Below are 16,612 nucleotides of genomic sequence, written 5' to 3' on the forward strand. Positions count from 1 at the left end.
TTTTTTTTCAACGTTTTTTATTGATTTTTGGGACAGAGAGAGACAGAGCATGAACGGGGGAGGGGCAGAGAGAGAGGGAGACACAGAATCGGAAACAGGCTCCAGGCTCCGAGCCATCAGCCCAGAGCCCGACGCGGGGCTCAAACTCACGGACCGTGAGATCGTGACCTGAGCTGAAGTCGGACGCTTAACCGACTGCGCCACCCAGGCGCCCCTGCTTCAATATTTCTTAATAGCATGTCTATAGTACCATACTGTACTGCATCTACTGGTTTCTTTCTATGGAATATGAGTTTCTGAAACTAATGTCTATATGTGGGAAAGCCGCCTCTCCTAGTCTATTTACTGTGGTTCAGTTTTACTGTTCTAAGACTCCTTTCCATGCCCAGCGATTATTTTTGCTTTTCATTAATATGATAACAGTTCTTATCCATCCATATGATTTAAACAAACTTAAGCTATTCCTTTGCTCCTTTGACCTTTTGTCTAAGTATACTTTTTCTAAAATTGGAAAACTGACACCATTAGAAGCAGGTTAATGGGACCCAAAGAATAGTTGAAATTGTAATTCCTAGAAGAGATGTTGGTGTCACAGACCTTTTTTGCTTTATGAGAACTATAGTTAATTAAGGTACAGAGTAATTGTGACTGTTCTGTCGCCTTTTGAAATTGAAGTCTGGTACCCATAAAATGCCACATGAAAATATTGAAGCAAAATGATTTGGTTATTTAGAAGTAAAAGTGTGTGTATATGCATATTTATACATGGATGGATATATATATATATATATATATATATATAATGTATTTGTGTACATTATCATATATGTGTGTACTTTCGTTCCCTCTCAGACTTAACAGCAATAAGATAATTGACTTGTTATAAATATGTATTGGAAGCATTAAAAAACCTGTAAGGAGGATTGAACTTTAACAGCCTAAAAATATGCAATAGAAAAGCCCACCGTATAACTTTAAATTAGCTTAACCTTTTTGCTTTTCTGATTCTGTTGTGAAAATAAGTTCTTCAACAGTGGTCTGTTTATGAAATGTGCAGCTGTAGGGGCTTTTAAGATAAACCCCTAATGGCAAGATTAAATATTGAAATGGCAAACAATGATGCCACCATCATTGAAAATTCAAAAAGCAACAATATCCAGCTATGTACCCTATCAGCATGTCTCCTCTCCCCACAATCAGACATAGTTCTTAGGCTGTAACTGTTAGCACCTTGAAATTTAATTCAAATTGTTTGCTATATTTCTGTCTAGAAGTCAAGTAAAATGAAAAATTTAAGATCTAGGTATTCTGTCTGGAAAGTTGGCTAATTAAGTGCCAATTTGCTTAACTATATTTCTGTAAATACACTGAATGAACAGAAAGAATCCTAGAGAGAAAAGAGGATTTAAAAATCTCTGCTGAGAAACCTCTCCAGTTGCCCTTCTAACAATCTTAATCTGGTGAAATCTAGGCCATGTGAGAGAGGTGGGGATACTCTTCATTGTGCTCTTCCTGACTGAGGAGGGCCTGCACCAGAGGAAAAACCACACGGCTATTCTTATTTTTATTTTCACTTCCATTCTTGTTTTCATCACATGAATGGTTTTCTCAAAAGGGTGGGTGGCAGGAGTTGCAGGAAAAGAGGGAAGCAATGTCCTAGGATAAGCTTTGCAGCTGTTTGGTAAAGTCATTGAAGCAGACAGAAAGTTAACTGATTAAACAAGATACCTGAGCTGCAGTACTTCACCCTGAATCAGTCATTCTCTTTTCATTTTGTCCTGTTTTACATGAGGGAAGATGTATGTAAAAGCTGGCATACTAGCAATAGTGACCAGGTAAATGGGAGTTAAGAATCCACCCATATTCTTGAGCACGTAGTCCTTAATAAAACAATAAAACAATCAAAATTAGAAAGAAGAAGCAGGATGCCTTGGTGGCTCAGTCGGTTAAATGTGTGACTTCGGCTCAGGTCATGATCTCACGGTTCGTGAGTTTAAGCCCCACATCAGGTGTCCATACTGACAGCCCAGAGCCTGCAGCCTGCTTCAGATTCTGTGTCTCCCTCTCTCTCTCTGCCCCTCCCCCACTTGCGCTCTATCTCTCCCTCTCAAAAATAAATAAACATTAAAAAAAATTTAAGGGGCGTCTGACTTTGGCTCAGATCATGAACTTACTGTTGGTGAGTTCAGGCCCCACACTGGGATCTGTGCTGATAGCTCAGAGCCTGGAGGTTGATTCACTTTCTGTGTTTCCCTCTCTCTCTCTCTCTGCCCTTCCCCCATTCATGAACTGTCTCTCTGTGTTAAAAATAAATAAAGATTTAAAAAAAAATTTTTAATTTAAAAAAAAAGAAGCTTCTCTGTTCTCTTAAGGAAATTAAAATACACATAGAATCTGTGAGATGAAGGATCAAAGATGAATTGATAAAACAACAGAACAAGATAAAAAGGAAGCTGAGGAAAGTAAGAAAAAAAGGACACGTAATAATCCCGCAGAACTTGAAATCACATTGGGAACAGCAAGAAACAGAGCAGACACTATGGCAAATAGAGCTACATACGACAGGAAAAGGACAAAGAAGGAATTAGCAGATGGTAGACAGGAGGACAGATTAACAAAGACTGGGTACAAATCCACCAGGACATAGTCTTAATAACTAAAAAGAATCTTGAAGTAATTGAGGCCTAAATGGCATTTCAAAAAAAAAAAAAAAAAACCTGAAAGCTAAGATAAAGCCCATAGAACGAATAGATTTCAAGAAAGAAGAAAGAAAACAAAATTACATATATGCTAGGTGAAAAGGGATTTGAGTTATAAAATGAGAAAAATTATTTTGACCACAGACTTTGATAACAGCAGGTATCAGAGGGAAATGGATATTGTCAATATAAAGAATATTGGGAGATGGGGGGCAGATTTTGGCCAAAGTAAGCATTTGAGTTATGTGTAAGTAATTAGGTAATCAGGTTAACAATCAGGTTAAGGAACAAAAAACAGTTTTTATTATCTTGAAAGAAAAGTTGTATAATATAAAAATAATGTAATTAGTGAAACAATTACATAAAATGATAATCAACTAGGAAAAGCTCCAGGAATTTCCAAACAAAACCAGAGGGTTAACTGAGGGTTGATGGGGGGTGGGAGGGAGGGCAGGGTGGGTGATGGGTAGTGAGGAGGGCACCTTTTGGGATGAGCACTGGGTGTTGTATGGAAACCAATTTGACAGTAAATTTCATATATTAAAAAATAAATAAATAAAAAATATATATAAAAAAAAAATAAATAAAAATGAAAAAAAAAAAAAAAAAAACCAGAGGGTTACGTGTCAGGTCATATAACATAACGACACTCAATATATTTAAAGTTGACAACTGAAGAAATAGGCTTGGTGTGCCCCTAGATGGTTCAGTCGATTGAGCATCCCGACTCTTGATTTTGGGTTAGGTCATAATCCCAGGTTTGTGGGATTGGGCTCCGCGTTGGGTTCCGTGCTGGCAGTGTGCAGCCCACTTGGGAATTTCTCCCTCTCCCTCTGCACCTCCCCTGCTTGCATGCACACACACCTCGCTCTCTTAAAAAGAAAAAAGAAAGAAATTTTTAAAAAATAGGCCTAAGTACAGATTTTAAGTTACATTTAGTGAAAATAAATTAGATTTCAGTATTTTCCAGATAACCATTACAGAGTCGTTGTAGACCATGTAATCAGTAAAAATAGAAACAAAAAGAAGCCAATTTTTAAAATGTTACATTTCGTATAAAATGGAACTTAAATAAAAGAAAAAGATTTCTAGGACCACTATGTCCAACAGTATGAATAGATTCTTCACCTTTCCATTCTGCTTACCTGGGCAGTATTTGAAAATTCTCTGAAGGCTCCTACAATGTATCAAAAAGCTTATAGTCGGGGCACCTGGGTGGCTCAGTCGGTTAGGCGGCTGACTTCGGCCCAGGTCATGACCTCACAGTTTGTGAGTTCGAGCCTCGCATCGGGCTCTGTGCTGACAGCTCAGGGCCTGGAGCCTGCTTCGAATTCTATGTCTCCCTCTCTCTCTATCCCTCCCCGCTCACACTATGTTTCTCTCTCTCTCAAAAATAAACATTAAAAAAACAAAAACCAAAAACCAAAACAAAACAAAAAGCTTATAGTCTTTCTTTAAGAAATACATTTAAAGCAGGGGCACCTGGGTGGCTTAGTTGGTTAAGCATCCGACTCTTGGTTTTGGCTCAGGTCATGATCTTAGAGTTCGTAAGTTCAAGCCCCACCTTGGGCTCTGTGCTGCAGCTTGGAGCCTGCTGGATTCTCTCTCTCCCTCTGTCTATGCCCCTTCCCCCGCTTGCTCACTCTCTCAAAATAAATAAACTTAAATTAAAAAAAAAAAAAATGCCTGAAGCAAAGAAATTCAGATTTGTTATATGGATTATCTTTAAGAAGTTACTCTAAGTCAGTTACTCTTTAAAAAGCAATTGAGTGATTATAATATTCTTCTAGACACAGGTGCTACGGTAGTAATAAAATAGTACTGATGGGATTTACATCTTGGCAGAGAAAGCATAAATGATTATGGAGTTGGTCATGTGATAAGTGTTGTGCAGGAGTACAGAGTTCCGTGAGGATGTTATACAGGGAACCTTACCTAATTTGGGGGTTTGCAGTGGGGAGGAACTGAGGGTTAAGTTGAGACCTACAGGTAGGAGGAAGTGTTTAGGGTAATTGAAACACCCTTCAGTAAATAGCCATTTTAATTTAAATGAAATGGAATCCCTGCTTGATTCCTTACTACAAGAAATTTCCTTGCGAATCAACAGTTTTAATGGAAACAGTTTAAGCCTAAATAAGTCATGGATGAATTTTTATAATCTTTAGGTTTAGGGATCTTGCAAAGCTTGATATGAAATCCAGAACTCACAACAAGATTGTATGGTCAGTATGCCTACATAAAAATTAAAAGTGGCAATTAAACACCATTAAACAAGTTGAGGGCAAGTTAGAAACTGGAGGAACAAAGCAATGCATGAGACAAAGGGTTGTTCTTCCTGTTGATACACTGAACTCATAAATTAATTGTAAGATCTTCATAGAAAAATAAAATATGTTCAGCCTCACTGATAAAGAAATGTAAGTTAAGTCTAGATATTTCTGTCCCTATCAGATGGGCCAAGGTTTTAAAGTAGAATTACTTATGTGGAACATCTAACTGTCCCCTAGTATAAGGCTGGTTAGGTAAATTATAGCTACAGTGGAATATTATGCAACAATGAAAAACAATGTTCATTGACAAAGATGTCTTAACATATTGTTTACTGAAGGTTATAAATCTGGAGTAGATTTTATTTATATGAAATTACAGACACGTCTGCGTATGCAGAGATTGCTGTTCAGAATGATCACCAAAGTGTTAGGAGTTAGTTGTTTCATGTAGTCAAGTTTGGATGGCAGAAGTTTGTCTCTTAATGTGAGCATGAATATTTTTTCTGACAATGTGTTTAATTGGTTTACCTGTTCATATTTAGTGTTAGCTTCATATGCTTTCTGCTTTTGAGATAAAACTTGATATCTTAGGTTTTCTCAGAAATAATTAGTAGGAAAGCATTTTATTTTCTGCTCTATATATTTTGATTAGCTAAATCATCATTAACAACTTTAACTTTATATGAGTTCCCCTTTTATAAGTATGGACATTTTGATTAATAATTTGATCATTTTATTGAAACATACTGTAGTCAAAGTATTTATAAAAAGGTATTTATTAGTCTAAGGAGAGTGATTTGTTCTCATTTGAGTGATTTCCTGGATTTACTTTCCATAGCAAGTGCTTTGACACAAGCTTGAACAAGACCTGCATTTAAAAAAATGGAAATCTCTTTTGAGTATCACTTATTTTTTAACTTGAGAGACTCCTGTTTGTATGTAAAGAACACTGTAGTTATTGAGACCTAGGCTTTATAAGCTAAAAAGTAATTGACCAGATTTTTCATTAGTTATATTGATTTACAGATTGCAGTTTTTTTGTATCTATTGCTTGTCCCTTTAGAATATTAAGATATTTTGGGAGGGGGCGCCTGGGTGGCTCAGTCGGTTAAGCGTCCGACTTCAGCTCAGGTCACGATCTCACAGTCCGTGAGTTCGAGCCCCGCGTCGGGCTCTGGGCCGATGGCTCAGAGCCTGGAGCCTGCTTCCGATTCTGTGTCTCCCTCTCTCTCTGCCCCTCCCCCGTTCATGCTCTGTCTCTCTCTGTCTCAAAAATAAATAAACGTTAAAAAAAAAAATTTATATAAAAAAAAAAAAGATATTTTGGGAGGCCAGCAGCCATGTCTCATCTGGATTAATGGGAAATACTGTGCTAAGTATTTGCCACTGTCTTCTGTTAAGAAATCCGCAGTTCACTTGAAGCTCTATAAATCATACTTGGCATTCTGTGTTCTTGATATTAGATGGTGAGCTACTTAGGTATATTTAGAAACCTGTTGAAACCTGTATGAAAGGCTATTATATAGATTATTTGATATAAAAACATTTTAAGGTATAGTTTTTTGTTTCTTCCTTCCACCCCTTTGCTAGTTAGTTAAAAATTACTTTAAGAGAATAATTAGAAAGCAAATATATTTTGTAGAATGAGACACATGTAAATGATCTGTGGGGTAAGATATGCTTTGCAGATAGTTTACTTGCTAATATATTTAAGTTGGTGTAACTAAAATTATTAATAAAACTACTTGTATAAAATACAACCTAGCCTTTTAAAAATACCACTACTCTTTATAAGGTACCGTCAGAGATAGTAACAACTTTCATTCTTAAGTTTTACTTGTAGTACTATTAAAATAGTAATAGCCTAACCTTCCAGGATAATAACAAAGACCAAAACAGCAACAAAAGCTCAAACTGCTTTCATATATATATATGTATATGTATACATATATATATACGTGTATATATACGTATATATACGTATATATATATGTATACATATATATATGTGTATATGAATTTTTTTTTTTTTTTTTTTGCTACAGTTTGTAGCCATATACCTCATTTCCTCTGAGCAAAAAAAGGGTATGATTTGGGTTTATTTTAATTCAGTTCATTTCTGTTCCCTATAGAAAATCAGGTTTTTGGAGAGCTCTAACAGTGTGCTATTGCTGGGCTCTCATCCTTTCTGTTTAAATAATGCAGGTACTTTGATGGAAACCTGGAGAAGCTCTTTGCTGAGTGTCATGTAATTAATCCAAGTAAAAAGTCTCGAACACGCCAGATGAATACAAGGTCATCAGCACAGGATATGCCTTGTCAGATCTGCTACTTGAACTACCCTAACTCGGTGAGTATCTGGTAGTTTAAGGCCAGCACTGACTCTTAGTTTCAGAGGGTAAATCAACTTTCATTATTTAAACAAAGGGAGATCTGGGAGTTTGGGATTGTATTGTAGTAAAACAGTAACCTATCAGAATATTAAGGATAAAAGAAAGGAAGAGGAAGAATAGAGCTTGTTCTTTCCCCTTCCTCCCCTGTTTGCTTTTTAAGCAGCAACTTGTCCAGGTTGTCATTACATACCTAAATCTATTCCGAGTTCATTTTACTATCATGGGAGAATTGTTCAATAGGTGGGCAGTGAATAGAATAATTTTTCATTGAAAATAAAACAGATTTAAAACTGACATTTAAAAATAAATATCCAAAACACTTATAAAATATCTTTAATAGCATTTTACTGTGGAGCTTTCAGGATTTTTCATAACCAAAGATTTTCACTTATGCAGATCCATTCTAATGGAGATTCTTAAATATAGCAAGTGGTAACAGAGTTGGAGCAGACACTAGGACCAATTAATTGATGTTTCTCTTCAGTAAAAGTATCCCTCTTAAAACCTATTGAATTTAGGTGGTTTACTTTGGCATGTCTAGTAAAGAATTTTAGGTTTAAACATAATCTTTGTATGAAGTCCTTACTTTATTAGTAACCATAGAAAAATAATATTTGTGGCATAAATGTAGTTAGTCTCTTGGAATTCACCTCTAAGATGTTTTAAGATATCTAAGAAATAATTTAATTCTATAAAAATAACTACCTTATTCATATTCTTTGCTTTAATAGTTAAGCAACTCTTCCTAATAATTACTATATACAAAGTCCTTGTCAACAGTTTACATATTTTAACATGTTGAAGGTTTTTCATTGTTTTTCTCTGAGGTTTCTATGTATCTCTGTAGAGGCCCACTTGAAGGGAACTAATGTGTGCACATGTACAAGTGCTTAGAAAAGAGGTTTTAAAAGAAAGTAATTAAGTACTCTTAGAGAAATAGAACAGCGGATGGAAATAATTTCGTAGGTAAGGTGTTGAGTTGAATTTCCAAGTTCTCAAGTTAGATCATAGCTCTAATGCTAACTATTTGACTTTACATAGTAAATTATTAAATCTCACTGGGTTGGAGTTCTTTTTATCTTTCCAATGAGTTGGATAAGATGTTTTTTCAAGTCTCTACTATTCTCAGGATTGTATAATTTCCTTCTTTAAATCACAATCTTAATTTGAGCATTTAAAAAAACAAAACATTAATATTAAAAATACATTAAATTCATGTTTTGACCATTTTATTATTGGTCTCTAACAGATTCTCTTTACCAGTTGACATTTGTATGGTTCATAAAAGTTTCTGTGAAATAATACTGAAACCCAAGGAATTTGTCCCAGATCATTCAGGGTTTCCTTATTTCCTGGCATTTCTCTTCCTGCTCTGTTATAACCAGATCTTCTGTAGTTTAAATCTTAAATGTAATTTGAGTACTGAAACTAGCTGCTTACAAATATCCCCTATAACTTTCTCAGTGCCCTTGGTATTGTCTAACTGTCTTAACAAATTAGAATAAAAACCATGACTGGAGATCTGCATAGTAAATTTTGCTTGCACTTGTAACTAGAAAGCCTGCTATTTACTTACTCATTTTTTTCAACACACGAGGCACTATTCTAAGTGTTAGAAACACAATGGAGAATCAAGGCATAATGCCTGCCTCATGTAGTTTATAGGTTAGCTAGATAGAAAAGTAAAATGACATATTCAGAAAGAATGGTAAGCACTTTAGTAGGGCATGATACTGTGGGAACATGTTGGAGAGAGACACCTAACCCAGTTTTAGATAAGGGAGAATTGCCCACTGAAATTGACCTCTGAAATAACCTCTGGAAGTGTGATAGTTAGGTGAGCCATCAAAATGTGGCAATACAGAAGCCAAAGGAAGAGAATGTACTTGTAAGAAACATTGCTAAAATCTTCAGAGAAAAGAATTGAAGGGTGACTTTGGAATTAACAACATGAAGTTTACTGATGATACTGGAAAGTTAAATTTAAGTATTGTGGTAAGATGGAAAACCATACTGCATGACCTGAAGAGTCATTGATTTGAAGGTGGGAAAGGAAGTAGAGGCAATAAATGTGAACAAATTGCTCTTTAAAGGAAGTCTGGCTACGGAAGTGATAGGACAAAAAAGCAAACCGCAACATGGTTTGGAAAGTAAGTTAAAGATTGTTATGGAAACTGTGCCAAGCATTATGAAAAATACAGTGTAATAAAACTAGGACTTTTTTTTCATAATATTTAGACTAATATAGAAAGATAATTTTAACCTTTTCAGTTTTGCAAGTAAATGTCACCTGAGACTCCATTAAAGCTTTAATTGGATGATTTTTTTTTTTTTTTACCTCTGTTGTACAACTCCCATGTTTCAATTTCCACTGCTGTCTTCAAACACTGATACTTGCCTTTTATTTAGTATATTTCTTCAATACCTTTATCCTTCCAGAAAGCAACTTTAGCTTTATAGTGCCATATGCAAACAAATTTTTTAAACAAATGCTTTGGTAGCATAGGTTATAGCACTTGGGAGTAACTATCGTGGGTGATCTCTCCTTTAAAAACGGTTTCCAGAGACTCACAGGCACTTTAAAGTTCATAAATTCCCCCATCCCTCAACCCCTTGTGTTGTGGCCAATGCAGGGGTTTGTTAGCCCTGGCAACATTCACTTTATAATAATGTTGCTTTGAATTAGAGCGTAAGATCTATCTTTATTAACTCTCCCACTCTACTAGGAGGTATACTTTGAGCTATGATATCTCATTTTTATGAAGTAAATAATTTGTATATTCTAAGAATCAGATATGTTTAAGGTAACTTTGAAGATTATAAGGATAGTCCACTCTCTCATCCCTTACCCCCTCACTCTGAATCTTTGTGCTGGGAACACTGAAAACATCTGATCTGAGTCCAACCCTGTATTCCTTTTTAACTGATTCCATTTTATAGATGAGGGAACTGATGCCCTGATTATTCAGTTTTTGTAAACATAATGGCTTTAACTTTAGAGAGTATTTGTCCAACTTCTGATGGAGGAAAGATAATTCTTAATGTACTTACTGCTGTTTGACATTAGTTGCCAAGTATGTAAAATGGCAGGGATAAATGAACCCTTTAAGAGTGTTTAATCTTTCAGTTCTTTTTTAAGGGACCATTAATTTGTTTTACATAATATTTCATGTGTATTTAGTGTATTCTGAGTCATTTAGTGTATTCTGAGTATATTATTTATGATATACAGAGGGATAAGTTTGATAAGATCCCTTGAGTCAGGGAAAGGTTGAGGGACCCAAGTAGATAATAAGCACGAGATAGTAAAGGAATAGAGATACGTGAAAGTAGGAGGAGGGAAAGGGAAATGCAACAGAATGATGATACTCAGATATATCCATAATGATGACACTGCTCTTGAGCACAATAAATGCGTTTATACCACAGGTTAGTTTTTGTTTTATCTTTAGACGTGTGTGTGATTTATTTTCTAATTTATCTTGTTTAGCATCTAATTAAAATGTTTAGTATCTAATAAAAAAAATATATTGAAAAGAAGCCTTTAAAGAATAAAAAGCTTTCTTTATATCTTATAATGATCCCTGGTCCAGAAGTTTCAAAGGTAGAGATGTTACTTGCAGTGATCACTTAGTAACCATTGTGACCTTTAGTCTCTCATTCTCAAGGATTCTTATTTGAAAAAAGAAAACATATGTGGATGCATATGTGTTTTTAAGTTACGAATATAACATTTTAGAATTGTTGATCTTTTACTCTGCTATATTTGTCCTTTATAGAATGCTCCTTCTCATTGTAGCCTTGAAAATCATATGCTCTCCATTAGTGATCAGGCAACAAATTAGTGCCAGATCTCCTTTAGCAATGGGGAGTAATGAGAATAGATTCTTTTGTTTGTTTCCAGATTTTTTTTTTTTTTAATGTATGAGGATACTGATTTCCAAAATATTTACCTTCACTTCCTCTGTGAATGAGTCAGAATAATTGTCAGTCAGAATAGCACTGTATTTTAAACTGGGTAAATATTTTCTTTTAGGACACTGATTTTTTTTCCCCCATGTCTGCTTCTGGCCATTCTTTATATAGTTGATATGCCGTAGTGTAGAATTTTGCATCCTGACTATTGGTATCTTATGTCATAAGCAACATCAGAAATTTCATGAGCACTTTTCAAATAACAGCTAATTAGAAAATGGAATGGAATTCAAAATATTATGTGAGCCACAAAAAGAATAAAAGAGCTAGAAGTAAACTTGGCAGGAAATGTGAAAGCTCTATTATGAAGAAAACTTGAAATACTAACGGAGATAAAAAGATGACTTGAGTGTTTGGAAAAATAGAATAATAGTAAAATATTGAGGGAAAAAAAAAACAACTAGATTGATGGGGACAGGGAGGAACTAGTCCTACCTAAGAATAGTCAGTGCAGTGGAACAAGATAGAGTCAAATATGTGTGAGGAGAATTTGGTGTATTATAAAAAGGGGGCATTTCAAATCAGGTGGGTTCAGAAAATGGCATTGGAACAACTTGGTTGGTATCTGGAGTAGAATCTTAAATTTCTTCCTAACTCCTTATATTAAAGTTAATTGATTTAGAAGCCAGAAATTGTAAAAGTAATACACTTTGCTACATATCAATAAGTAGAGAGCTTCTGCATGACAACAAAATGGGAACATTCAGATTCGAAACTGAAAAATATTTGCCACACCTATAAATGGTCAATTTTCTAAGTAGGTGAAAATCCCCACTAAATCATTAAAGGGGGGGGGGGATCCCAATGGAAAAATGGGAAAAATAGGTGGAGAGAGTGCACAGAAAAAGAAATGTAGAGCCTTAAATCTTTTTTCAAATGCTTAAACTTCACTCATAATAAAATAAAATCAAAATTGATGAAGGTAATTCATTTTCACCTGTCAGATTTGCAGAGATCAGGGAATTTGATACTATGTTGACATGGGTATTGTAAAACCAGGTTCTCTTGAACAGTATAAATTGCTACAACCTCTTTGAATGAAGTGTGGTAATAATCTATTAAAGTGTAAATGTGTACCTTTTATAATGTCACTTGTAAAAATTTGTCCCAAGGTGAATTTGCATGATCACAATGATGTGTGTATGTGTGTGTGTGTATGTATGTATGTATATATATATAGCCAATGCAGTAGCATGGCGGCAAAAAAAAAAGAAGGTCTAAATGTCCTTTAATTGTGGACTGTTTAAATAAATTATGGTACCTTCATACAGAATGTAGAAAGAGGTGGACCCACGTGTACTAATGTAGAACCACATAAGAAACCTATTAAATAATAATAAACCAAGATGCAGAAAAGAGTGTGTGCTACTCTTTGTGTGTGTGTGTATACCTGTGTACATTAGAACATCTCTGAAAGAATATGTAAAATAATGGTAATAGTCATTACTTTTAGGTAGAGAAGTAGAGGAAAAGTATAAGAATAAAGGAGACTTATTTTCAACATAAATTCATACTGTTAAATAATTGTTTTTGACCATGAGCCTATATTACCTATTCACTTAAAAATAATTTCAAGTAAATATTATAACATTCTTAGTTGAAACTTAACATAAACTTAGTTGAAACTTAGTAAATATTATAACATATTCTTAGTGACCATTTGTCTTTTTACAATACTGTCCTCAAGACACTTACTAAAGTACTTGCTTAATATTCCATTATAGAAAATAATATACTTCTTATAACCATCCCTCAAATTAATAGTATTTCAACTCATGTAAGTAATACAAGATTAGACCAAAATGTTACTATTATTCTTAGCTCTCTGAATAATCTTTCTGGTTTCCATAAGATTTTGATTATCTTGGTAAGCAACATTCCATGCAACTCTATGAAGTCCTATATTTGTGTGAAATTTTTGGTAACAGTTTTGAGATAATAACTCACATACGATACAGTTCACTTACTTAAAGTGATTTTTAGGGGTGCCTGGGTGGCTCAGGTCATGATTTTGCAGTAGACGACTTCAAGCCCCGCGTCGGGCTGTGTGCTGACAGCCCAGAGCCTGGAGCCTGCTTTGGATTCTGTGTCTCCCTCTCTCTCTGTCCCTCCCCACTCATGCTCTGTCTCTCTCTGTCTCAAAAATAAATAAACAGTAAAGAAAAAAAATTTTTAAGTGCTTTTTAGTATAGTTGCAGAGTTGTTGCAGTCACTATCACAGTAAACTTTAGAATATTTTCGTCGCCCTGAAAAGAAATCTCATATGCTTTTAACAGTCACTTCCCTCCCTGCCGCCTGCCACCCAACCCTTGGCAACCACTAATCTACTCTGTCTGTGAATTTGCCTATTCTGGACCTTTTGTATACATGCGAATCAAACAGTATGTGGTCTTTTGTGGCTAGCGTCTTTTTATTTAGCATAATGTTTTCAGTCTCATGTGCATTACACCATATATCAGTACTTCAGTCCTTTTTATGCTTGGATAATATTCTTTCAAATGGATATTCCACATTTTGTTTATCCATTCGGCAATTGATGGACATTAGAGTTGTGTCCACTTGGGGGTACTGTGGAAAATCCTGCTCTGAATATTTGTATACAAGTTTTTGTGTGGAGCTATGTTTTCAGTTCTTCTGGCTATATACCTAGGGGTGGAATTGCTGGGCCATGAGTAACTCTGTGTTTAATTATTTGAGAAACTGCCACAATGTTTTCCAAAGTTCCTGCACCATTTTACATTCTCACCAGCAGTGTATGGAGATTCTGATTTCTCCACATCCTTGCCAACACTTGTTATTATCTGTCTTCTTGAATACAGCTGTTTTAGTGGGTGTTAAGTAGTGTCTCATTGTGGTTTTGATTTACAGTTTTCTGATGGCTGTGGATTTTGAGCATGTCTTCATATGCTTATTGGTACATGATATCTTCTTATATTTAGTACAATCTTGTCTGCCTTTCCTAAAAATTACAATTATCGACTATAGATGCATTTCTCATTAATTATTTTGTGTTAAATGTATTTGCATGTCTAGATTTTACCACCAAGTTTATTTTAGGAGTCCATCTAGTCTTGTCAAATGGAACATTTTAGCCAGTATGAGAAATGTGACCTAATAGAGCCTTATTGAGTCACTATGTATAGTGATTTTTCTGGCAATATCTTTTAAAAGTGCATGTATTATTTTTGTTGCAGTATTTCACTGGCCTTGAATGTGGACATAAGTTTTGTATGCAGTGCTGGAGCGAATATTTAACTACCAAAATAATGGAGGAAGGCATGGGACAGGTAAAGATGTCAATTTGATTTTCATTTTTTGTTGAATTTTCTACAGTGTTTAGACTCTTGCACAAATATGAACAGGTGAAGCATTCTGGATTATGAATTGCATGAGGAACTACTTTCTATATTGAGATAAAAGATAATTGAGGCTTTTTTTTTCCTACTTATAATGTGGCAATCCATTTAAAGGTACAGTCCAGGTATGTTTTCTCCGCGGCATTAATATGTATATATGTCAGGCTGAACTTGTTGAGCAATTTTGTCAGGTCTCTTGCTTGTGCCTTTCAATTTTATGTTGAAAAACCAATTATTCAGGTCAGCAGTTCTAGTTACATTATGGTGATAAATACACACATACATTTCCTTTAATGGAAAGGGAACAATTAAGATCCTATAAATGTTAAGGTATTCTCAACCTAGTGCCTGGCGATGGTAAGCATTCAGTAAATATTTGTTGAATGAAGACATAGTTTAAATTTCAATCTTTTTCAGACTATTTCGTGCCCTGCTCATGGTTGTGATATCTTAGTGGATGACAACACAGTTATGTAAGTATTTCTGATAGATATTGCATGTTGAATATTGGTTAGTTGGTTAAACCAAATTATTTTTTTGCTCAAACCTCAAAGGAGGTGAAATTTTTAGTCTGAAGAGACTTTCTAATCCACATTCCTTCGTAGTAGAAAAGCTCATTTCTAACTTGGGTAAATGCCCAGACACTATTCTTGTAAATATATGGCAAAATACTGGGCAATATGTGGTAGCTGCATTTCAGTAAACCTTGGAGTTGGAAAATAGGATATGTCTGTTGAGGTCCTCTGCCAAGATGGAGGTAACAGGGAAGGGGATTTGTTGTGATATAGTATTTGTGCAGGTTAAGGAGGAACAGGATTATAGTATTTGTGCAGGTTAAGGAGGAACAGGAGTGGACACACTTTAATGTTGGTATGACACTTATTAAAAGAGAAAAAGAAGGAAGAAGGATTTGGTAGGAAGAGACTCAGACTGTGGGGCAGGTGTGAGAGTCTGTAGCAGCCCTGTGGGGAATTCTACCACATAGATTGCCCATACATGAACACTTCAGGAAGCAGAAATGGCTGAGCCCCGGTCCCCTTCCAGGCTCTGTCATTCACTGGGAGCTACCCAGGGAGAATGTGGCCTCATTTGGAACACTGCTCCCAAAGGCGTTGCATTTGGAGGTTGTTGGCTAACTCTTCTTGTGAAAGGTTCTCTTTTTGAAGGGAGAAATAAACTTAAAGAAACAAGTATAGTTTTTAGTCCTGAACCTGGGGTAGAATCCTGAGTCTGTATTATTACATAGCCTGAGGCTACTTAATTGACTTCACTTTAGGAAGATAAACAGATTGAGGGCCTGAACTGTCTGCAAAAAATTGTGTAGTTAGTAGTGGATAATTGCCTATATAGAAATGTAGGTTTGTGTTTAAACTTTGGGATTTGAAGATAATAAAAGTAAAAGCAGCCATGGACTTTAATGAGCAAATTTCTTAACCTGTCTAATAAAGCCTTAAATTGACTTAGCCAGCAGTTTATAAAGCTCACTGGTTCTACTTTATTAACCTCAACCTACTTTGGTTTACTAAAACATATGTGCTGTTGCTTGTTGTCAGCTCTGTGTTAATACTGCCTCTATCTTGAATTTTTACCTTACTGTTTTAAGCTAGCAAAAATCAGTTATATATCATCTTGAGGTATCACCATCCTTCCAGTTGTCTTTATCTTGTCCCCTGATACTTTCTGATTTGTAATTTTTCATCAATACATCAGCTTCAGCAATACATTTCATCAGTATAGGTCACTGTATCTCTTATCTCTTCCACAAACATTTACGGGGAGCATTAAGATACATTTCCTTCCCGGATCACCTGGGTGGCTTAGTTGGTTAAGCGTCCATCTGACTCTTGGTTTTTGGCTCAGATCATGATCTCATGGTTGTGAGATCGAGCCCCACATCAGGCCCCTGTGCATGGAGCCTG

General features: G+C 35.3%; 1 protein-coding gene across 1 annotated transcript in view; it reads left to right on the forward strand.

Annotated features, from left to right (window-relative positions):
* ARIH1 (ariadne RBR E3 ubiquitin protein ligase 1) overlaps positions 1-16,612 on the forward strand; it is a 121,511-nt gene that overhangs the window by 67,525 nt on the left and 37,374 nt on the right. Inside the window, exons 3-5 of the mRNA XM_049613825.1 lie at positions 7,175-7,319; positions 14,532-14,624; positions 15,111-15,166. Of these exons, the coding sequence (XP_049469782.1) occupies positions 7,175-7,319; positions 14,532-14,624; positions 15,111-15,166 (294 nt within the window). The remainder of the gene's footprint in view (positions 1-7,174; positions 7,320-14,531; positions 14,625-15,110; positions 15,167-16,612) is intronic.

This window comes from Panthera uncia, assembly GCF_023721935.1.
Source record: "Panthera uncia isolate 11264 chromosome B3 unlocalized genomic scaffold, Puncia_PCG_1.0 HiC_scaffold_1, whole genome shotgun sequence".
NCBI classification, from domain to species: domain Eukaryota; kingdom Metazoa; phylum Chordata; class Mammalia; order Carnivora; family Felidae; genus Panthera; species Panthera uncia.